Below are 25287 nucleotides of genomic sequence, written 5' to 3' on the forward strand. Positions count from 1 at the left end.
ATGCACCACCCCTGCCCCACCACCACCCTAGTCCAAGTCACCATTGTCTCCCACCTGGGTAATTGAAATAGCCTCTTCTCTTCCCACATCCACTCTCAACTCCCCCCATAAATTCATTCTTAACAAAGAAGTGAATAACATTTTAAAATCATAAATCAGATCATGTTGTTCCCTTGGTTAGCACCCTCCAAAGGCTTCCCAATATATTAATAACAAAACCCAAACTCTTTCACATAGCCTAGAATGTCCCACATGAACTGGCTCTGCCTGTCTCTCCCACTTCACATCTCAGCCACTCTCTTGCTCTTCCACACTGATATTTTTGCTGTTCCTGAACATGTAGAATCTCCTCTCCATCTTGGGGGCTTTGCCTTACTTGTTCCTTCTTCATGGAATACTCTGTCTCACAGATCTTTGCATGGCTGTCATGCAGATCTCTGCTTCCTGTCATTGAGACCTGAACTTAATTGTCATCTCTCAGAGAGACCCTCTCTGATCATCCATATTGAAGTGGCCAGCCACAGTCATTCTCTGCCTCCACCACTAGAATGTGAGCTCCCGGACAGTAGAGACTTTGTCTGTCTTGATCACTGTTTTATCCTCTGGGCCTAGTAGTGCCTGGCACAGGATAGTTGCTCAGTAAATACTTGTTGAATGAATGAATTGTACATGTGATTTCATGATATCATAGACCTAGGTTTAAAACACTACTCTTGAGGAACAAGACTAGTATTGTAGTTTATAGCAAACCTAATCACCAGAATTTACTCATCACATATTTATGTGCTAGGAGCTGGAGATGTAACAGTGAACCAGATAGACACAGTCTCCAAGCTGGAACTTAGGCTGTCAGGCAAGGCATCATACCAGAGTTTTAACTCAAAACCAGCAAATACTCTATCCAGATATTGTAGCATGTTGTTCAGGATTAAACTGAACAACGAACAAGGCTTAGAAGTTTGGACACGTTCCTCCTGCACTCAATTCTACTTGCACAGTAAAATAAACCTGGCTGGGTTATAGCAAGTTTCACTTCTTTGGCTCCAGAATTCACTCCAATAAAATTGAAGTGGCCCGCCTGGATTGCATCCATTGTCAAAAGACACAGAAATGAACTGAGAATACATCCTGAAAGTCTCTGAGGCTCTAAAGAGACACCTCTGATTTAAACTACTTTTCTGGTGAGAGTGATTATTGTCCCTTTGTTTCAGCAGAATTGGCCCTCTGCCCCCTCTGCAGTGGTGAAATCCCAAAGCTATGAAATCATTTCCTTCACATGTGCACAGGAGGGGTCAGCAACCTGCCTTCAGAGCCAGGCTTTCCAACTGAGGCTGAGGGAGGAGAAGCTATATGTATCTGCATTTGGAGCTCTACGTTTTGATCCTTCAATACTGCTGTCATTTCAGCAATGACACTTTTTGACTGAACCTGCCAAAAGGAATCGTGTGGGCCTCTTTCCCTCCTGACCCATGGACGTGCTTCATACTGTCCCGGCCAAGAGCGTCTAGAGCGCCAGGATTTCGGTGCTCAGATTCTGATTGTTCTGATTGCTTACAGGTGTTGGTCTCCTTCTGCGCTGCTTTTTCAGGGGCCTTATTGACCAGGTATAGGAGATGCCTCAGATTAAAAGACAACAAGGAGAAAAAAAAAAATGTTGCTAAGAACTTACCTGAACCAACTGTGAAAGGCTTTCAAGTTGAATGTAAATTGATGAGATGTTGGAAATGGAACTAGCTTGGGGAGCAGTTGGAGTTACAGATAGAACACAGAAATCCTGGAAACCAAGCCACACCCAGTAAACAGCAACTGGCTCCAACTTTCCCTGGGATGTTAGCCTGTGCTGACCTAAACTGTATGCTCTGTGAAGGCAAGGACATTGCCCAGCTTGGTCCCTAAAGTACCTCCAACATCTTTAAGAGTCTTGGCATACAATACATACTCAATGTGTTGTTGTGGACAGCATGACTGACTAAAGTATGGCTATAAAGGGGCAACACAAGTTCAGTATTGGTTTCAGTGGTGGGTACATGACTCTACACAGGTGATGAAATCACACAGAGCTACACATGCACACACATGCACGTGTAAGGGGTGACATCTACAGCTGCTCTTAGAGGGTATCAATGTCATTTGCTGGTTGTGAGACTGAACTTAGAATTATGCTAGATGGCGACACTGAGGGAACTGGGGGAAAAGGTGCATTGGTTTCCTGGACATTTCTTTACAACTTCCTGTGAATCTAGTGATTTCAAAATAGTAAGTTTACAAAAAGACAGTCAATCCAAAGGAAATTTTAAAAGTGCAGAAAAAGAAACCTAGAAAAGATAGGGCAAATAAAAAGCACAATAAGATGCTTGACTTTAATCCAAAGGCACCCACAATTACTTTAAATGTAAATGGACTCAATGCTCTTGCGAAAAGACATTTATCCAATGCCTACTGTGAACCAAACCCGGTGATGTGTGCAAGGGAAACAGCTAAGAATATGACCCAGGCCCTGCTCCTATGATGCTTGGTGCAATGAACCAAGAACTGGACCAAATGCTGTTAATGAGTGCCACCTGGATGAGTTTGTAACTGCCAGAGGTTTGGAGTGACGGAAGATGAAGCTAGAGATGTGGCAGTAGCAGACAAGTTGCAAGGAGAATGAACAGGACTGGATCACCAAATGCATGTGGGCCACCAGGGAGAGGAAAGGGTTCAGACTGAATCACAGGGTTCTGGTTTGCAATTAGCAGATGATACTATTGTGTAACATGCTATCAAGGCCTCATGGAACAAGGGCAAATGAGCTTTCACTGATGACATTTCTTTCTCCTACAAGTTTTTATCAATTGACATTCCTAATCTCGTGCAGTGGTCAAGGCAGCTACTACCCTAATTTTCCAGAAAAAGAAACTGGTACTCAGACAGATGAAGTGGCTTGCTCACTGAGTAACAGTGAATCTGAACCCATGGCTCCCCCATTCAGTGTTCAACAACATTGTTTCAAATTATTTGAAATTAAAGAAGAGAGAAAACAGAGCCACAGTAAGGAGAGGGTATGTGCCCATTCAAGTTGGTTGATGACCCTTCAAGATAGCTTAGAACTTTACCAGGCAAGTTTTCAAGCTGGTTGCTCCTGCCACGCTCTGCAGTTTGCTGTGGGGGTATCTGGAGGAAAACAGTCATGTGCTAGAGCACTTTGGGTACTGTTCTATCACATGGAACTGTCAAAGTTATTTCCTCTGATTTAGCTCTGTATTGCAAAGTTGGATATTTTTGTCCCTTCATGTGCAAACATTCTTTGGAGTCCAGAAGACACAGAGGAAAAGAAGGAAAGAGGAATAAGAATTGCTCTTGTCTGATTTACTGACTTTTCACTTCCTTTGACACCCTTCCTCACCCCTGTTCCTCTGACTATGGACAACTTTCCCCTACCATGTTTTTCTTGTTCTTGTGTTGTTATTGACATATACTTAGTAGATTCTAGTTACTGTTTAGAAAACCTAACAACTCAATTACTGACTGCCACTTGCAAGGCCCCTAGGAATCTTGGATGTGGTCCCAGAACATGAAATGAAATAAAGCATTTGGTAACAACTTAGAGATTTTTGGTAACTTCCCAAGACCTGCTCCTCTAAGCTGATCTCCAGTTCTCTGCCCAGTAGCTACACCTTGAACGCACTCACGAGGCTGGCGGGTGTTTATGTGTTGCAAAAGGTAAGCATCATTAAAGAAACAGAAATCTGGTTAATTTTCTATTTTCTGCTGAGCTTTACTCAAGAGGGCCCTTTCCCTCCACCTTCTACTTCCTTGCCAAGGCGGGGGGGGGGGCACAAAGGTTGGGAGTTTCCAGGAGCAGGTTACACACTTCTCCTCTCTATCCTGGGATTGCTGGTGACCTTTCAGCCTGATGGCCTGTAACCTTCTGCTCACTGCCAGATAGAGTTGGGACTTGTCCAAGGCGTGGAATAACTTCCTGTGATTGTCCTGAAGATTGGCCTGGCCCACAGGATCTGCTTCCATAGCTTGTCAACAGAAGCAGAAAAGTCCTGTATCTCTACAGTATGGTGGGCCTTGGAAGGAAGAATCCTGAGGAGAAATGTTCAGCAAAGATAAGTATGCCAAGAGGTCTGTGTTCAAGTACATACATGACATGGACTTGACCTTCCTCATGTATTGTCAACCAAAGTGCCACTGAATATCCTGGCTAGTTTCTCATTATTTATTGTGTGGCAGAATCTTTGAGGTCATTAAGACCAGCTAATCAAATTTGCAAGTGTTTACAAACCTGGGAGGGTCACTAATATGTTAGGTCAGGATCAGGATACAAAATTACGGGTTGAAACAATGGGCCAAAACCAACTCAGGAATAAAGTTATTTTAAACTCTGGTAAGTTCTCTGATACATTAAGTGTCTGAGGTGCAGTGGAGGTAATCAAGTCGGGATGGAGAATCAAGGAAGGTGCAATATAGAGGAAGTGACGGCGCAGCTGAACTCACCAGTTGTGTGAGACCAATGTGGTTGAAGGGAGGCTCTTCTAAGCAGAGGTACTTGCAAAACATTAAGAATAACTCCAAAGTGTTAGGTATAATTAGTGGTGATGATTACACAACATTATGAAGGTACAGTAGTTAATGCCACTGAACTGTCCCTTTACACATGGTTAAAATGGTCAATATTATGTTATGTATCTTTTCTCACAAGAAAAGTAATGAAAAATGTTACCCTCACACCCATAGGTGTCCCCTTGGGACATTCTCCATTGCCCAAGCTGAGTGCACAGGTGCGGTGGCTCCTGGGATTGTCTCTAAATGAGTCCATTAACAATGAGAAGATATCAGTACCAGAGTCACAGACAAACATGAAGTAACACAGATCCCTCAAAATATGCAATAGCAATATTAATAGCGAACATGTATATCCCAGGAATTATTCTAAATGCTTTAAATTAAATTAAATCATTTGACGCTCACACAGACCCCACGTGTGTGAGTTAATACTCTTTTTAGGGCATTCTATACGTATGCAGAAACTGAGGCACAGAGAGGTCGAGCAAGTTGCGGTCGGGCAAGAGCGAATATGTAGCAGAGGTGGCCATGAAATCAGATCGTCTGCTTCAGTCTGGTTCCTAATCACAGACTATGTGTGATGTCGAGAAGCTGTCATCCGCTGACTAGAGCTATGTAGGTCAAAGAGCTTAGCACATCAGAAGAGTGAGCAGTGGGTGAGGAGTCAAAGAGGAACCTCATTCCACATGAAGAAAAGCATGAGCTGAATGACTGGGATTGTGGAAGAGTGTGTATTCAGGTTAAAAGGTCTAGGAGAGGAGAAAAATACAACATCATTTTGCAAAAATGAGCTCATAGTCTAGCAAGAGGTCCTCCTATTCTTTTTCCTAAAATACATGAATTTGGAAAGCATTCAGAAAACCTTGTATCTTGTGTTATTGGACATAATATAATCTGACGTTTAATACTGAAGAAAGTCTTTCTCAAATGTCCCAACAGTGCCTGGTGCCTAACAGGGACTCAGTAAATCTTGCTGAATTAATTAATGAAACTCTATCTCATTCCACATATAATAAAAATAAATTCTTCCTGGATTAAACATTTACATTGAAATAAAGAAACTGACAGTACTGAAAAAATAGAGGTGGACACTTACGTAATACTGGCAGCTTGGAAGGCTTTCTAACCATATATGAATTCCTAAAAAGTAGAAACGCTTGAAACACCTAAGTGTTGTGTGTGAGTCTAAGGGTGAGAGGGAAGAAAAGAGATGACAGGGGAAGGAGTGAGCCGTTCTAGAAGCGGTCCCAGCACCTCAGGGTCAGTGGGAAATCCAGCAGTCAGCTACAGCCCCAAATGAATTTTTTCAGGGTGGTTCATCAGTTCTAAGTACTCCTCTGGCTGGAGGAAGTTGCCAAAACCACCTCCGAGCCCCTGGCCAGCACATAACCTTGAGTGAATAGAAGCTGCTCCATCAGAGACCACAGGGCACCAGTGTTTACTTAAGCTCCTGTCTCAGCGTGGGAGAAGTTAAGACCCCAGAGGGCATCTGCCTGCTGACTTATCCCCAGGTACTTGGAGAGGAAAAGAACACTCTCAATTTCAACTTGGTTTCAACTTGCTTGGCTCAAAGCACTTCTGCTAGAAGGAAGAACCCTTTATTGTTTACAGTTCCAGACAAACTCTTGGCCTCTTCACTGTTGACCCAAATGCCCTTTCTTTCCTCCCAAGAACACATGTGCAAGTTAGGGTTCAGAAAATGTTTGCTGAATGAATCAGTGAGCACTGGTCCAGAATATGTCAATATGCACACTCAGATACAACAACACCAACCAGTCTCATTTGCAATTCAATGTATGTTATTTTTTATGTGTCATGTCCCTTTGTGAACTGCTGTGAACTGTCTGTGAACTGCTGTTCATGTATGTTGCCGATTTTCCAATTGTGATGCTGATCTTTTTCTAATCATTGATCAGGATTACTCATAAAGGTGAAGAATATGAACTCTTTGCTTGCCTCGTATGATGTGAAAAACTTTCACATTTTGTCATTTGCCTTATAAGTTGGTATTGTTTTTGAAGTACCTAAAATAGTGTTCAGCATACAGGAGACACTCACTAGATTATTTGTTGGAGAACTGACTGAATAAATAAATAAGCAAAGAGATATGTTTATTTTCATGTAGCAAAAATCCTTGTCTCCTCCTTTATAGTTTTTCCTCTGCTATCATGTTTAGAAAGGTTTTCCCAACCCCAAGATCAGATTGAGATTCAATAACATTTCCCTTCTAGAAATTATATTATTTCGTTTTCTTTACATTTAAATACAACACATCTAGAATTCGTCTCTCATATCTGCGTTAAGTGAGATTGATCTATAATTTTCTTTTTTGTACTGTAAGCTCTTTACCTAATTTGGTATCGGGGTCATACTAATGTCATACAATGAACCAAAGACGTTTGCATCTTTTTCTGTGCCTAGTTTCGAGAGTGTGAGAGTTATATGTTCTTTAAAGCTCAAGAGATCTCAAATCTAAAGACTTTCCAAGTCAGTTATCTGTCCTGGAGGTAATTATCTGACAATAATTTTCATCTCTTATATTTACTTACAATGTTGATCAGTCTAACATTTTAGGGGCTAACACTTTGAAGAGTGTACCTTTTTTTTTGGCAAGGTGATGTTAGAGTTCTCATTTGGTGTGAAAATTTGGGTAGGGTTAAATTACTGTTTAAACCTCAGTTTAACTTCTAATCACACTGTTCTCCTGGCCAAAGACCCTAAACCACTGATTTCTTGTTAGCATTAAAAGCCACAATGTAACAGGCTGGCTTCTTGTGAAATAGGAACCAAATACTGCGAGAACTGGAAGCCTCTAACAGGAAGTCATGACTTAGTGGTGAAATAACTAAAGAAAAGGAGGGGACAGAAAAGCAGCCATCCCCCTTTGGGGGCCTAGCTGTCACTTTGCTGCTGCTGCCTTTTAGTAAGTAATAGCCAAAGCTTTAGCTTAGTCTAGAGCATGGTGACGTTCTTATGTGCAAAGAAGGCAAAATAGGCTGAATTACTTGGACAGAAAGTCTCCAGTGAAAGGCTACAAATATGAGTAAGTCAAACAAATAATCACTGTGCAGAATGCTAATGTTGTAACAGAGGGAAGTCCAGGGCCTAAGAGGGAGGATGGGAAGGTTTTCGCCCACACACTTTGCAGGTCAGTGGGACGTTCTTACAAGGCTCTACTTGGCAGGAAGACACTGTGTTTTCAGGCACTGGGCACAACCCACAAGGGAAGGAACCCCGACTTTGATGTAGCACACTGCAGGCCCTGGGGAGACAGCGCTGAGCAAGGCGCTCAGGGAGGGAGACAGACAAGTAAACAGAGGGGCTGCTTTGCAAGGGAAGGAAACTGACTTTGATCGCTGTTTCTACTCTAACGCTTGCCCTTAGCTACAGAGACAGCAGATCTGGAGCCACCCCAGCCAAGGCTTCCCAGCATGCTTTGAACACACCCAGCCTGACTGACGTGGGGGCTAACCTCCTATTATGCGATCTGGAAGCCTTCCCCACTCCAAGATTATCAAAATATTTTCCTATGTTTTCTTTTAATCTTTTATGTTGAATTACACATAAATGTGTATGTAATAAACAACGCACAAAAAGAACTTCTATGAGACGTTAAGATAAATATGAATGACCTAATAGAAAAACATGGGCAAAATATATGAATCAGTATTTCACAGAAAAAGAAACAGAAAGGGCCCCAAACTATATATCCATATCTAATTTTAAATGAGACATCTTTGTACATAAGCCTGGCAGAAATGTTCAAACATGTGCAATGTATCTTAATGTCATTTTTCATAATAACTAAAAATCAGAAAGAAACTAAACATCTATCAAAAGGTTGAATAAATTATGGTATGAATAAGCAAACAACACACATAAGCCCCTCCACCCCAGTCTACGCTTATATTTTGGCAATCTTGGCACTCTTGTGTGCTGTGATTATTTGAGTTCCATTCCCTTCATCCCATTTACAAGTCGGAGTGAAATGAAGAGTAAAGTCTATAACTCCAAAAGCAAATTTTCAAAACAATTAAATGCAGACTGTTCACAAGACATCTTTCCAGAATGGAGCCCATGGGGGTAGTTGGGGTCTCCCTAACTAAACCTGTTCCTTCCACATGCTTTCACATCTCAGTACATGGCAACTCTATCCTTCCAGGTGCTCAGGCCAAGACACTGGAATTCTTGACTCCTTTCTTTCTCTTGCATAGAATAATCAATCCATCAGATAATCTTGCCGGTTCTACCTTTAGAATATACCCCTCTCCACGCATCTCACCTGTATCACTGCACTAGCCCCTCACCCGGTCTCCCTGCTTCTGCCAGAGTGATCCTGTTACAATTCACATCAAATCACGTCAGCTCTGTTCTCAGAACCCTCTGGTGTCTTCCTCCCTTACTCAGACGAAAAGCCAAAGGCTAAAGTAAGGCCTCTACTCGCATCACCACTCTGACTTCATCTGCTCCATTCCTTACTCCCTGGGCTGCAGCCAAGCTCACTGCTCTTGGAACATTCCAGGTGTGTTCCTGCTTCAGAGGCTGTACATTGTCCATCCCCTCCCCTGATTAAGGAGTGGGGTATGCCATTCCCAGACACTTTCAGCTCTCTAACATGCAAGCAAAATGGTCTCTAGTAGGCCAATAGCAATCTCTCAAACAGGAGCTGCCGCTGTTGGAAGTGAAAGCCCCCCAAAGTGGGGGGAGAGGAGCACATCCTCCAATATCTTTCTGTGGTACTAGTACTAGCAGTACTAGTAATACAATATGAATTGGTCACCTTTATTGGCTACTTATGAAGTGCATTACATATAACTCACTTCATCCTCACAACAACCCCATGACACAGGACATTGGTCAACCTTGACAAGAGCAGTTTTGATGGAGTGGTGGAGTAAACACTTGATCAGGAGCGAATGAGAAATAGAATCTCACCATTTGTAATCCTTAATGAATTAATCAATTTAAGCATTAAGCATCAGTGGTTGCTACAATCACAAAAAGGGAGACAACCAGATACGATTTTCCTCCTAATGGAAGTACAATAATACCACCTAGGGAGGGCTCATTATATTATTCTCTCAGAAAATAACAACATATTTGAGTGCTGACTGTTATCATCTAGAGCCAAGTGGATCCACATACTGCCATCTTCCAATTTAAAAAGAGTAAAATGCTAGACTTGAAGTTTTCTTTCTGCTTTTCTGTGGTGTGCACATATTTTGGTGCTAAGAGTGGTTATTCTCCTGAAAGATCTTAGAGTCTTGTATCCGATTCATGGTAAAGGTTTAAGGTATTCATCAAATGCAGGGGCAGGGAGAATAAGCCATGGTTGGACCTGAGTGACCTCTCTGCCATTTAGAGAGCTTGTCCCAAAGCATTTGGCCTGTGGAGGAACCAGTCCAGGGGTTTTTCCTATTAATACTTCTAACCTGTGCACTTTATCCTCAATCTCACAAATACCTATTGGCAGAACTCATCTAAAACACACACTTCAGGCCCTAAAGATGTAGTTAGCCCTTTGGAAAATTGTTGACTTTGAGTCCATCTCATCACTTCGTTGTATTTCTTTCTTTATTAGGCCTGGGTCTGGTAGCCTGGGTCACTGGTTTTCTGGTTGACACTGCAAATGAATAAATACTTTCCTCCCATTTGCTTCTTTCACTTTTAACTACCATCTCATCTCTTTTCTCTTCCACTGCCACACTTCTTGCTGTCCTTGCTACCCATTTCTTCCTAAACCATTAATATTGGGAATCCGCTTCACCAGAAAGACTCGGAAGCCCCACTTAGACTTCAGGCCCAAGTAGCTTTCTCCAATTCAGCTTTTTCAGTGATAAAACAGCTGTTTTGCATCCATCTTCCCTATCTTGTGTCCCTTGTCCATTCCTTCTCTGTGCCCTATCAGTCAGAGCCCTGAGAGGAAAGATGGGTGACTGGCATTACCACTGCAAGGTATTTAGGGTTATCCATCGCCTCTAATGGTCTCTTCTCTTATCTCTTCTCAGTTTTGCTGACACTTTTCCTCTTACTCTCTAACTGCGGTATCTCCCAAAATTCTGCCCTAGGTCCTTTTCCTTCTTACTCATCACACCCTCCTTGGATAATCTCATCCACCCCCATAACTTTAACTACTTCCTATACCCCAGTAACCACCAAAACTCCATCTGGAGTCCAGGTCCCTCCCCTCGGCTCTAGACAAATTTACCCACGGTTACTTCAAACTCAGTATGTGCCAGCCTGAATGTACCAGTCTCACTGACTTGCCCCCAAACTGGGTCTTTTCTCCCATGCTCTTGCTCACAGTGTTTGTATGACATAGTCAGTGTCCAAAAAGATGTGGCGTAAAAAATCAATTACAGGCCAGGAGCAATGTAATCCCAGCACTTTGGGAGGCCGAGGCAGGAGGATGACCTGAGGTCAGGAGTTCGAGCCTGGGCAACACGGTGAAGCCCCATCTCTACTAAAAATACAAAAATTAGCCGGGCATGGTGGCAGGCGCCAGTAATTCCAGCTTTTCAGGAGGCTGAGGCAGGAGAACTGCTTGAACCTGGGAGGTGGAGGTTGCAGTGAGCTGAGATTGCACCACTGCACTCCAGCCTGGGCAACAGAGTGAGATCCTGTTTCAAAAAAAATAAAAAAGAATCAATTACAAAAATAAATAAATAAAAGATGAAATTCAACAGTAATAATGTAGGTCCTGTTCCTGGGCTTAAGCAAAACACCAATAGCACAAGAACAGACTGGAGAAAAGATAGCTTAGCTGAAACACAGAGGAAATCTAAATCCATTTGACAGGAAGCTCAGTGTGAGTCAACGGTGTGGCGTGGCTGCCAGAACAAAGCTAATGGAATCTCCAGCTGCTTTCTCAGAAGCACGATGTCCAGATGAGCAATGATGGTCCTGGAGGAGTTTATTTAGTTCTGGTACCAGTTCAGAGGAAATATACAGGACAGTGAGGGAACTCAGAACTCTGTTCTATCCTAAGGAATGACTGAGTAAAGTGGCAACATTTAGATTGGATATTTGCAGGGCTCTCAAATTGAAAAAGAATTAGAAGTGTTCTGTATATTCTAAGGAGGTAACACCAGGACCAATTTCTTGCAGTCAGAACTATCACACGATTATTTGAGCAGCATATTATGTAACCGGTTTCCTGTCATTGGAAGTGTCCAGATAACAAATGGCTGGCAAAAATGTGGCTAGCATTGGAGTTGCTGTAATTCATCTTGGGCTAATCACCCTTCTCCTCATCCCTACTCCTGTCAAGTTCAAAATCTTTAATTACGCCCTCTCTCACATACCTTATAATTAAGCAATCAACATTTCCCATTGATTATTTCTCTAAAATATTCTCATATTTTCCCTTCTGCTGCATTCACATTATTACCCTGGACTAAGTCGCCTTGCCTAGGTAAGATTTTTTTAAAAAGGATATCTTCAAATACCATCCCAATCAACCTGACTTCCAGAATGTAAGTGGCAATCTGGAGTAACATTGTCAGTTGTTTTGGCCACCCAGCATCTGCACCTTTTTCTATATTTGGGGAATTCCCAACCTTATAAGTTACTGGGAGAGAAGAGACCAACTCCAGTTATAGAAGCAAGAAATGATGGATCCTTTCTTTTCTGGTCTGCCTTACAATGAAGGTACAGATTCTGATTGTCTTTCCTGACAGTTTAACCTCAAGATTGCTTCTGCAGATCCCACAACAGTATTTTTTATCTGCCTAATTAAATCATCATCTAGTTACCTGAAATGACATGCCTACTAAAGATAAGGTTTTGGGGGAGTGGGGAGTGGGAGCCCAGTGTCAAAAATTAAAGTTTTTATTAAAGATATATGATTTTAGAAAACAAAGCTTCTCAGTACCGTGCCCTGAAACTCATTAATAGAAGCTGTTTTTACATATTTACACCATACTTAAAGTATACTTATGTCATCCATGTGTATTGCAGCACTATTCACAATAGCCAAGCTACAGAATCAACCTAAGTGTCCATTAATGGATGACTGGAAAAAGAAAATGTGGTACGTACACACAATGGAATACAATTAAGCCATAAAAAAGAATGAAATCCTGTCATTCACAGCAACACGGATGGAACTGGAGGTTATTATATTAAGTGAAATGAGCCAGGCACAGAAAGACAAATATAATATAATATAGTATAATATAATATAATATAATATGTCAATCATATATGGGGACTAAAAAACTTGATGCCATGGACACAGAGGATAGAACAATAGATACCACAGACTGGGAAGGGTGGGGGGTGAATGAAGAGAGGTTGGTTAATGGGTACAAATGTAAAGTTACATAGAAGGAAGAAGTTTTAATGTTTAATAGCAGAGTAGGGTGACTATACTTAGCAACAATGTACTGCATATTTCAAAATAACTACAAAAGAGGACTTGAATGGATACCAACATATAGAAATGAAAAATACTTAAGGTGATGAATACTCCAAACAGCATGACTTGATCATTATACACTCTATGCATGTAGCAAACATATGTACACCATAAATATATAAAATATGGCCAGGCGCAGTGACTCACGCCTGTAATCCCAGCACTTTGGGAGGCTGAGGCAGACGGATCACCTGAGGTCGGGAGTTTGAAACCAGCCTAACCAACATGGAGAAACCCTGTCTCTACCAAAAATACAAAATTATCCAAGCATGGTGGCGCATGCCTGTAATCCCAGCTACTCGGGAGGCTGAGGCAGGAGAATCACTTGAACCTGGGAGGTGGAGGTTGCGGTGAGCCAAGATCGTGCCATTGCACTCCAACCTGGGCAACAAGAGTGAAACTCCGTCTTAAAAAAAAAAAGTATATATATATATATATAATATCGATAAAAGAAAAAAAGATGAACTCTGGCCACTGACATGGAGACAATTCTAGGATAAATTTTTAAATGAACAGATTAATGTACAGAACATTGTGTACCTTTTGTGTAAGAAAAGGAGGAATAAGAAGCTGTATATGTATTTCCTTGTGTTCATATAAAGAAATACTGAAAAGATTAAAGAAAAAAATTAAAAAATGGTTATTTGGGGGTAAGGATAAATAGGGTGGATGAACACAGAGGTGGAAGAAGTTTTCATCAAACATTTAAAATATATTTTTAAATGTTTGAAACATGACTGCATTACCTATTTGATAGCAATTTTTAAAACTAAGGCAAAAGTAGAACAATTGACAGGAAGATCAACAAAACTGCCCCAAAACAGACCCAATGAAGGATTTAAGATTTAGGTTACATTTAAGATAATTTTCTAGAAACAGAAACATAAATGGCTTTTATACTTGAAGAGATGTTCAACCTCACTCACAAAGAAATTTAATTAAAACAAGATGCCATTTATCATCTATTGATTTTTCAAAGATAAAAACATTTAACAGTACACTATATTTGAGGACAAGCACTTTCATACTCTGTTGCTGACAGTAAAAATTGGCATTATATGTTTACATGCACTTCGACTCAGCAATTCGACTTCTAAGAGTTTTTTTTACAAGCATAATTGCACATAACCACAAAGACCAATGTACAAAGATATTCACCACAGTATTGTTTACAGCAGCATGAGACTGGAAACAAGAGAAGTTCTATCATAGTATCTCCACATAGTGAAATATTACAAAGCTGTTACAGACTGATATGGACCAATCTCCAAAATACATCACTAAGAAAGGAAGTTACAAAATAGTGAGTATAGTGTGCTACCATTTGTGCAAAAAATGGGGAAGTATATGTGCTTGTATATGCATGGAATATATCTGAAAAGAAAATCAAGAAACTTGTCTCAGAAAAGAAATATAAGGGGTCTCCGCTTCTAGGAACGTAAAAAGATGCAAAGAACATCCTTCCCACTATGACAAGAAAAGCTGGACAAAACACAAAATCTTCATTTTCTTGAGCCCATCAGAGAGTGGAGGTCACAAGGCACCCAAGTGATCTGACTTCCAAAGAGGGATGACAATCCCTTCCCATGGTATATAGGACTCATGGAGGAGATCCCTCCCTTAGTGGTGATCCTAAGCATGGAGACTTCCAGTTGCTGAGGTAGCCCACAACCCAGAAAACAAGCTACCTGCATAGCCAACCCAGGTCCCTGGCCTTCCTCTTCACCATAACAGGAAAGAATTAAAGTAGATATCTATCAACAGAATTCTCACTTAAGCTGAAGGAATTCACTGTTCAATCTGGAACAGAATTTCTCCCTCTTGGCACCACTTGGACCCATTTGGGCCAAATTCATGGTGGTGGACTGTCCTGTGCATTGCAGAATATTTAGCAGCATCCCTGGCCTCTACCTACTAGAGAATGCATCCACGGAGATATGGTTTGGCTGTGTCTCCACGCAAACCTCATCTTGAATTGTAGCTCCTATAATTCCCATGTTGTGGGAGGGACCAGTGGGAGATAATTGAATCATGGAGGCGGGTCTTTCCCATGCTATTCTCATGATAGCAAATAAGTCTCACAAGATCTGATGGTTTTATAAAGGGGAGTTTCCCTGCACAAGTTCTTTCTCTTGTCTGCTGCCATGTGAGACGTGCCTTTCACCTTCCACCATGATTGTGAAGCCTCTGCCGCCACGTGGAACTTTGAGCCCATTAAACCTCTTCCTTTTGTAAATTGCCCAGTCTCTGGTATGTCTGTATTAGCAGTGTGAAAACAGACTAATATATGTGGTGTATTAGGCCGTTCTCATACTGCCATGAAGACATACCCAAGACTGGGTAATTTATAAAGGAAAAAGGTTGGGTCGGGTGTGGTGGCTCACACCTGTAATCCCAGCACTTTGGGAGGCCGAGGCGGGTGGATCACGAGGTCAGGAGTTCAAGACCAGCCTAGCCAACATGTTGAAACCCCATCTCTGCTAAAAATACAAAAATTAGGTGGGCGTGGTGGCAGGCGCCTGTAATCCCAGCTACTCAGGAGGCTGAGGCAGGAGAATTGTGTGAACCCAGGAGGCGGAGGTTGCTGTGAGCCGAGGTCACATCACTGCACTCTAGCCTGGGTGACAGAGCAAGACTCCGTCTCAGAAAAAAAAAAAAAAAAAAGAAAGAAAAAAGGAAAAGGTTTAATTGACTCACAGTGCCACATTGCTAGGGAGGCCTCAGGAAATGTACAATCATGGCAGAAGGCAAAGGAGAAACAGGTACCCTCTTCACAGGGCAGCAGGATGAAGTGAGTGCAAGCAGGGGAAATCCCAGACCTTTATAAAACCATCAGATCTCATGAGATTCACTCAATAGCATGAGAAGCATGGGGGAAACCGCCCCCATAATCTGATTATCAATTACCTCCACTTGGTCCTGCCCTTGACATGTGAGGATTATGGGGATTACAATTCAACGTGAGATTTGGGTGGAAACACAGAGCCAAACCATATCTCGTGGGTTCCATCAACCATAGGTTCAACCAACCACAAATTGAAATTAGAAGTAAAAAACAGAAAGATATCTAGGTAATTCCCAAATATTTGGAAATTACACAATACATTTCTAAATAACCCGTAGGTCACAGAAAAAAACTACAAGGGAAATTAGAAGATATCTTGAAGTGAATAAAACCAAAAATACAATATATCACCAGAATTTGTGGAATGCCATTAAAGCAGTGCCAAGGGGGAAATTTGTAGCACTAAATGTCTACGCAGTTGATCCTCAACTTACAGTGGAGTTACATCCCAAGAAACCCATCATAAGTTGAATATACCCTAAGTCAAAAATGCATTTAATACATCTAACCTATCAAACTTCATAGCTTAGCCTAGCCTACCTTACATGTGCTCAGAACACTTACATTAGCCTACAGTTGGGCAAAATCATCTCACACAAAGCCTATTTTATAATAGTTATAAAGAATTTTGAATCAAAATTCAAAATTTGAAGTATAGTTTCTACTAATGAGTGTTGCTTTCATACCATCGTAAAGCAAAAAAAGTCATAAGTCAAACCATCATAAGTCAGGAACCATCTGTATTAGAAAATAAGAAAGATCTCATATCAATGGCCACAGCTTCTACTTTAAATGAATTTCAGAAAGTACACTGGCTGCTGTGGGGTCAATGCTAAGGGAAAGAAGCCAGACATAAAAGGACCACATAGTCTATTATTCCACTTATATGAAATTTCCAGAAAAGGCAAATCTATAGAGACAGAAAGCAGATCAGTTGCTGCCTGGGGCTAGAGAGAGGAGTGAGGAGTGACTGCAAATAGGCTAAGGGAATTTTTTGTGGGGATAGAAATGGTCTAAAACCAGACCACAGTGATGGTTGCATAATTGTATAAATTTACTCAAAGTCAACCAACTGTACACTTATGATGGGTGAATTCTATAGTGTGTGTACATATATATGTAAACACATACACACACACACACATATATATACACACACACACATACGCACACGCATACCTCAATAAAGCTGTCTTTAAAAACTACTCAAATCTGTGGAAATGGGTTCCCAGGATGTTAAGCCAAGGAAGACAGAATATAATATTGGATCAAGCTAAATGTATTAATATGTGTGTGTGCTTACCAGAGATTCTAGATTTAATGTGTTAGCTCAAGTGTTCTAACAGTTTTCCTGATTGATAAAGTGACATCTTTAAGGTGCTGAAAAGAAAAACAAAACAAAACAAAATTTTTAAACTGTCAACCCATAATTCTATGCCCAGTGAAAATATTTTTTAAAATGAGGGAGAAATAGACCTTCTCAGACAAACAAAACAGAGAATTCATTGCCAGCAGACCTAAACTACATGAAATGCTGAAGGAAGTTCTTCAGGCAGAAGGAATACGATAGCAGACAGAAACTTGAACTTACATAAAGAAATGAAGAGTGATGGAAATGGAATAAATAAAAGAAAAATAAAAGTTTAGTTTTTTCTCTTTGTTTTAATTGACTGAAAAGATAACTGGTTGTCTAAAGCAAAATTAGTAGTAGTGTATCATATGTTTATAGCACATGTAAAAGTAAAATGCATGACGACAGCACAAAGAATATAAGAACGGAATTGGGAATATACTATTCCAATGTCCTCATACTACTAATATTATAATGATATAATATTATAATGATATAATATTATTTAAAGGAAGTCTGAAACTAATTAAAGATGTATAATTTACACTCCAGGGCAACTGCAAAAATATGAAGTTATGAAATGTAAGTTAATGGAGATAAAATGGAATAATAAAAAAGGCTCAATTAGCCCAAGAGAAGGCAGAAACAGAGGAGAAAAGAAACAAAGAACAGATAGAACAAATGAAAAACAGCTAGCAAGATGGTGTATTTTAATATAAATATTTCAATAATCATACTTTATGTGAATGAACTAAATATGCCAATTAAAACAAGGTAAGAGGCTGGGTGCGGTGGCTCATGCCTGTAATCCCAGCACTTTGGGAGGCCGAGACAGGTGGATCACGAGGTCAAGAGATCGAGATCATCCTGGCCAACATGGTGAAACCCCATCTCTACTAAAAATACAAAAATTAGCCAGGTGTGGTGGCACGTGCCTGTAATCCCAGCTACTCAGGAGGCTGAGGCAGGAGAACTGCGTGAACCCAGGAGGCGGGGGTTGCAGTGAGACGAGATCGTGCCACTGCACTCCAGCCTGGCGACAGAGTGAGACTCCGTCTCAAAAAAAAAAAAAAAAAAAAAAAAAGGCATTAAAAAGCAAGACCCAACTCTATGCTGTATATAAGAACCTACATCAAATATAGACACAGAGAGGTTAGACGTAAAAGAACGGAAAAAGATACACCGTGCAAGCACATATCAAAAGAAAGCTATTATCAAAAAGACAATAGAAAGAAGAAAATAGACTTCAAAACAAGGAATAGCATCAGGGATAAAGCAAGACATTAAATAATGAAAAAGGCTTCTATTCTCCAAGAAAACATAGTAGTTCCAAATGTGTATAACTAGAAATGGAGCATCAAAATATGTGAAGTAAAAACAAATAGAACTGGAGGTAGAAATGTGGACACTGTGGACAAATCTAAAATTATAGATAGAAACGTTCACATTCCTCCCTCAATAACTGAGAGTAAAAGTGAACAGGAAATCAGTAAGGATACAGAAGAACTGAATAACATTATCAACCAACCTGGCCTAATTAACATTTATAGAACACTTCACCCAATGACAGAAGAATACATATTTTTTCAAGTGCTTATGTACATGAAGTGAAACTATATTGTGGGCCATGATATACACTTAACAAATTTTAAAGAATATAAATCATATAGAGGTTGTTCTTAGATCATAATGGAATTTAACTAGAAATTAATAATAGATATCTAGAAATTCCAATATTGGGAAATTACATAAACTTCCAGACAACCCTTGGATCAAAGAGGAAATCTCAGGGGAAAATTAAATAATATTTTGAAATGAATTAAAATGAAAATGCAACATATCCAATTTTGTGGGATGCACCTAAAGTAGTGCTTAGAAGGAAGATTGGCCGGGTGCGGTGGCTCACGCCTGTAATCCCAGCACTTTGGGAGGCCAAGGTGGGCTGGATCACTTGAGGTCAGGAGTTCAAGACCAGCCTGGCCAATATGGTGAAACCGCATCTCTACTAAAAATTCAAAAATTAGCCAGGCATGGTGGCAGGTGCCTGTAATCCCACCTACTCAGGAGGCTGAGGCAGGAGAATTGCTTGAACCCAGGAGGCAGAGGTTGCAGTGAGCTAAGATTGTGTCACTGAACTCCAGCCTGGGTAACAATGCGAGACTCAGTCTCAGAAAAAAAAAAAAGGAAGCTGGTAGCATTAAATGCTTATATTAGAAAATAAGAAAGGTCTCAAATCAGTAATTTAAGTTTCCTCCCTAAGGAACTAGATAAAGAAGTGATTAAATTAAACCCAATGCAATCAAAAGGAGGAAAATAATAAAGATAAGAGGATAAATTAATGAAATTGAAAGCAGGGAGAAAGTAGAGAAAATAAATGAAACCAAAGGATGGTTCCTAAAAACTAATGTAATAAATGAAAATTGAGGCATCACTACAAATCACACAGGCATTTAAAGGATAATAAGGGAACATAATGAACAACTTTCTGCCAATAAATTCAAGAACTTAGACAAAATAGAGAAAAGCCTTGAAAGACACTAACGACACTCATTCAGGAAGATATGGATAACCCAAATAGCCCTATATCTATTAAAGAAATAAAATTTGGCTGGCTCACACCTGTAATCCTAGCACTTTGGGAGGCCGAGGCGGGTGGATCACCTGAGGTCAGGAATTCAAGACCAGCCTGGCCAACATAGCAAAACCCTGTCTCTACTAAAAATACAAAAATTAGCCAGGCATGGTGGTGGGCACCTGTAATCCCAGCTACCTGGGAGGCTGAAGCTAGAGAATCTCTTGAACCCAGGGGGTGGAGGTTGCAGCGAGCCAAGATCGTGCCACTGCACTTCAGCCTGGGTGACAAGAGTGAAACTCCATCTCAAAAAAAAAAAAAAGAAAGAAAAAAAGAAAGAAAATTTGTAGTTGATAGCCTTCCCAAAAAGAAAAGTATAGGCCCAGATGTTTTCAATGGTGAGTTCTACCAATCATTTAAGGAAGAAGGAATACCAATTCTACACAACATCTTTCAGAAAATACAAGAGGAGGGAGAACTTCTGATTTCATTTTATGATGCCAGCATTATGCTAATATCAAAACCAAAGATAGTATAAAAAAGGAAAACTGCAGACCAATATCCCTCATGGACAGAGACACAAATATCTTCAGCCAAACTCTCAGCAAAGCAAAACCAGAAATATATGAAAAGAATAATATGTTACAACCAACTGAAGTTTATCCCAGAAGTTTGAGGTTGGTTCAACATTCAAAATCAAGCAGCGTAATTCACCATAGTAACAGACTAAAAAATAAAAAACATATCATCATTTTTATAGATGCAGGAAACACAACAAAATCCAACTCATGAGAAGAAGCCTCAGCAAACTAGCAAGATGGGGGAACTTCCTCAATTTGGTAAAAGGTGCCTACAAAAAGCCTACAGCTAACATACTTAAAAGGTGAAAAATGGAACGCTTTCCCTCTAAAATCAAGAAAAAGTCAAGGATGTCTGCTCTTGTCATTTCTATGCAACATTTATAGTATTGCAGGTTGCAACTACAGACAAGGCTATTAGAACTAATAAGTGAGTTTAGCAAGGCTATGGGATATGAGGTCAGTGAAATCAATTGACAAACCAATTCTAAAATTGTTATAGAAAAACAAAGGACCTAAAATAGCCAAAACAACTCTGAGAAAGAAAAAGTTTGAGGGCTAAAATAACCTGATTTCAAGAATTATTGTAAAGCTACAGTCATTAGTCATTAAACAGCATGTTGTTGGCATAGAACAAATAGATCAATGGAACAGACTAGAGAATCCAGAAATAGATCTACATGGATATGGTAAATGGATTTTTTTTTTTTAGATAGTTTTGCTCTTGTCGCCCAGGCTAGAGTGCAATGGTGTGATCTCAGCTCACTGCAACCTCCACCTCCGGGGTTCAAGCAATTCTCCTGCCTCAGCCTCCCAAGTAGCTGGGATTACAGGCGCTCACCACCATGCCTGGCTAATTTTTTTTGTATTTTTAGTAGAGACAGAGTTTCACCATGTTGGCCAGGCTGGTCTTGAACTCCTGACCTCAGGTGATCCTCCAGCCTCAGCCACCCAAAGTGCTGGGATTATAGGCGTGAGCCACTGTGCCCTTCAGGTAAATTGATTTTTGATGATGTTTCAAAAGTAAATCAATGGAATAAAGGCAGTCTACTCAATAAATAGTACTGGAACAAATGAAATCGGTATGCAAGAAAAGAAACCATGATACAAACCTCACAGCTTTTATAAAATTTACTCAAAATGGATCATAGATCTAAATATAAAATGTAAAAATATAAAACTTTCAGAGGCCAGGTGCATTGGCTCATGCCTGTAATCCCAGCACTTTAGAAGGCCAAGGTGGAAGGATCACTTGAGGCCAAGAGTTGGAGACCAGCCTGTGGGCAACATGGAGAAATCCTGTCCTCTCTACAAAAAATACAACAATTAGCAGTGCATGGTGGGGAGCAGCTATAGTGCCAGCTACTCAGGAAACTGAGGTGGGAGGATCACTTGAGCCCAAGAGGTCAAGGCTGGGTGACAAAGGATCTTAGGCTAGATGAAGAGTTGTTAGATTTGACATTAAATCCATGATTCATAAAAGAAAAATTGTACTGGGGATTTCATTAAAATTTTTAAATTTTAGTTCTTCAAAAGAGAATGAAAAGACAAAAACTATGGGCTGCTAGAAAATATTTGCAAATTAAATATGCAACAAAGAACCTATATCCAGAGAACCTATATCCAGGGACAAAATCAGTGCCTGGCTCTTGTTGGCATTGTTTTGAAAAATTAATGAGTTAATACAAGTTCTTAGTGTAGTGCCTGGCACATATAAACATTCAATAAAAGTGAACTATTATAGCTTTATTATCACTGTTATTATAGGATTCTTTAAAATTGATAAAAATAGATGCAAGCCAAATGTTCACCAATAAAAAAATTGTTATATTATATGTATTACAAGGAATATTTGACAATGCTTTAAAGAATGAAGTAAATCTATATGTACTAACCTGGAAAGATGTCCAGAACTTTTGTGAACAAAGCAAATTGCAGGACAGTTAGTATAATATGATCCCAGTTGTGCAAAAAGAAAATTATATATTTTCTGAAAAATTGTGTAGAATGGTACTCACTAAACTGCTCACAGTTGTTATCCCTGGGTTGGGGAGTGGAATAAGGAGGAGAGCAAAGGGAAGGTAGGGGGGTAGGGGAAATTTAAAGGGGGTCTTCACTTTTCATTCTATTTATTAACATAAGAATATATTTCTTGTGAAACAAAAAATACAAATGAAAATAACTATCTTTTAAAAGACCAATGATAAAAAAATAACTTTCTGATTGTCTTAACTGATGGATTCAAGTGGATGAAGTACAAGCCTACTTTGGACTGAAAGGTTTACCTAAAAACTGCCTGAGCTTCCATCTGTAATAGCAAACATTGATGGAGTGTTGCTTGCTGGCCTGGCAGCACGAATAACTGAGTTATTGTCCTGGTTGTGCCAATAACTAGTTTTGCTATGTTATTATTATAAATGTTAAACTGTAAACTGGAATCAAGTCTTTTTTTTCTGTCTTCCCAGCCTGTAACACAGGGCCTAGTTCGGAGTTAGCGCTCCGTTAACCGGAGGGAGTGACAGGAATTGAATTTAAGCAGCTGTAACAGCCCTGTCCAGGCCCCGTCGAAGTGACACATGATCACCATCTAGTGGTGAAAAGGATTCGTGCAGAATTTAGCTATGAGAGGAAAAATAATTCTTTCTGTGGTGTGTTCCAGGGACAGATGCCTGTCAGCAAAAAAAGCATTGACTGTCTATGATCTTTCTTAGAGAGAGTTCCCAAACATCAAAGTTTATGTCTTGGAGTGTTGGTAAGATGACACCTAGGTACTCTTGTGTCTTAAGTCTAGTCACTGCCCCATCATCACACGCCCCACATATCTCTAAGCTGCGCAGTGTCCACTCTTGCCACATCCCCTAAAGGAATGAACCACGTGTGATAATAGGCACACACACTCATGCCTTCCCAAAGTTGATGAAATACTAATAAACTTCCCTAAGCCAGTCTGCTTAAGATACAAAAAAAGACTGGGAAATAAAATATTCTATAATCTTTGCCCTCTAGGGGCATCTTTCTGTATCATCTACTGAAACTGTATAGTGAACCTTTAAAATATCTGTCATTCCAAAGGACAACAAGGAAACCCATCCTGAGTCAACATTGCAAGCACTATTGTGTGACAAAAGCCTCACCTGCTCATGCAGGTGATGGGAGCAGGTTTTCTTCTCTTGCCTCCTTTGAGTAGCTTCACAGTTAAGGAAGCAGCTGGATAATGCAGAGGCCAAGAGATATTGGACCCTGTGCTTATGGACTCCTGGACTCAAAAGCAAATGATGTAGGGACACACTGGCACTTAGAGAAATCTCAGTATTTATGCACTCCTGATATTCACGTGCTAAATAGAACAACCTTCCTCTAAAGTTCTGTTCTGCAGAACAAACAACAAAAATCTTTTCAAAGACCCTTAAGAGAGAAACAAACACTGTCTAGCCCGAGGTGAATGGGGAAAGAGGGCTTGAGCAACTCTATGTTCAGGAAAATCTCCTGCCACACATCCTGGAAGTATTCATACATTATTAAAGTCTTTTTATAATCCCACCTCTTGAACTTCCACACAATATGTGCCTCATCTACGTGGGAACAAAAACAGTTGTGAAATTTGTCCAGAAGAGGACAGCAGTTTGAGAGCATTGTATAGACAAAAGCACAAGGCTGAACCACATTTGGGGTGGGCTGCTTTGGATGAGCGCAGACATCCTACCACCGTGCGGTGAAGTTGCAGAGAAATTAGGGATTAAGAACAAGATGAATCCATCCAGCTACTGCCAGCCTAAAAAAAAGCAAGAAGTCCTAATATCTATTTATATGCAACTCCCTGGGGACTGAAGTGGTTCTTCCTAATGGCTGAAAAACACTGAATAGCAATCAGGTCTTTAAGCAGAATGTTTTTAAGACCTTATCGTGAGGACGCTGATGGAGATAATGAACGTTTGAGGTGTCGATAGTACATCTTAAAACAGTAATGGAATATGTAGGAAGATACGCTCTTCCAAGTATTCCTAATTTCATACTAGTAAAAGTCAATTGTCCCGCTGGCACTATAAAAGCGCGGTGTCAGCATTAAAAAGAAGCTGAAACGAGTTACACGATGAGAAACGAGTTACACTGTGTAGGGTTCCAGACAGCAGTGTCCGATGACAGCTACAAGAGCAGCACTCCTCACTCCTTACGGTCCACGGGGAATGCAGGCAATTCCCCTCTGGCTGTCAGTCTCCCTATCCCCTGCCGCGTCTCCTTCGCGGGGCAATGGGTCTCAGAGCCACCCCCAGCCAAAGAAAGGGGCACGCTTTCGAGATGTCTCCCTGGCCGCTCCTGCACGGAGACTGGCGCCTGAGGTTTCAGCCCCAACCCGCCTCCCTCCGCTAGAGTCAGCGGCAGTCTGGAGTCCCTGAGCCCCGCGGGCAGGCGCCACCTGGTCTCCGGCCCGCTGCCTAGCACAGCGGCGAAGCTGGCTCGACGTGCGATTTCGCTTTCCGTCCATCGGCCTCTCCCGCAGTCCCGGGCGCTGGGAGCGGCTGCGCCTGGCGCGCCCAGAGCCCAGCGGCTCCCCGCGGCCACCGCGCGGCCGCCCCGCGGGCCGGTGCCCCGGGACGCGAGGGCCGGGCGGGTGGCGGCGCCCCTACTCACGTAGCGCTGTAGCTTCCTCTCGGGGGGCGACTTAACGAGCCAGCCGGTGCACACTGCGTCGCCCGCACTCATCGTGGCCGCCGCCGCCGCTTCCTCCAGCTGGGCCAGCCGCCCGCGGCAGAAGGAAGTCGGGCCAAGGATGCCGGCGGGGCGGGCCCAGCGCCCGCCCGCCCAGCGCCGCCCCGAGCGGCCGCTACGACCCCTGCCTCCGGCCGCTGCGGCCCCCGGGGAGGGAACCGACGCCGCCCGCAACCCAAGACGGCGGGAAAAGCAAGCAGCGAAGCCTGGGAAGCTCCTTCGAGCAACTGCAGCGCCGCCAGCGGCTGTGCCCTGGGGAGC

The 25287-nt window shown here is 41.3% G+C and overlaps 1 protein-coding gene across 5 annotated transcripts in view; it reads right to left on the reverse strand.

Annotated features, from left to right (window-relative positions):
- The window catches only part of GAB3 (GRB2 associated binding protein 3), a 75657-nt gene extending 50600 nt beyond the window's left edge, over positions 1 to 25057 (reverse strand). For all 5 annotated transcript variants that reach the window (XR_010125360.1, XR_008497207.2, XM_054473093.2 and 2 more), the window contains exon 1: positions 24949 to 25057. Coding sequence is in view for 3 of the 5 variants with exons in the window: in XM_054473093.2 (XP_054329068.1) it covers positions 24949 to 25020 (72 nt within the window). In the remaining 2 variants the exon portion in view is untranslated. The remainder of the gene's footprint in view (positions 1 to 24948) is intronic.
- Between the last annotated feature and the right edge of the window lie 230 nt (positions 25058 to 25287).

Source organism: Pongo pygmaeus, chromosome X, assembly GCF_028885625.2.
Source record: "Pongo pygmaeus isolate AG05252 chromosome X, NHGRI_mPonPyg2-v2.0_pri, whole genome shotgun sequence".
NCBI lineage: Eukaryota > Metazoa > Chordata > Mammalia > Primates > Hominidae > Pongo > Pongo pygmaeus.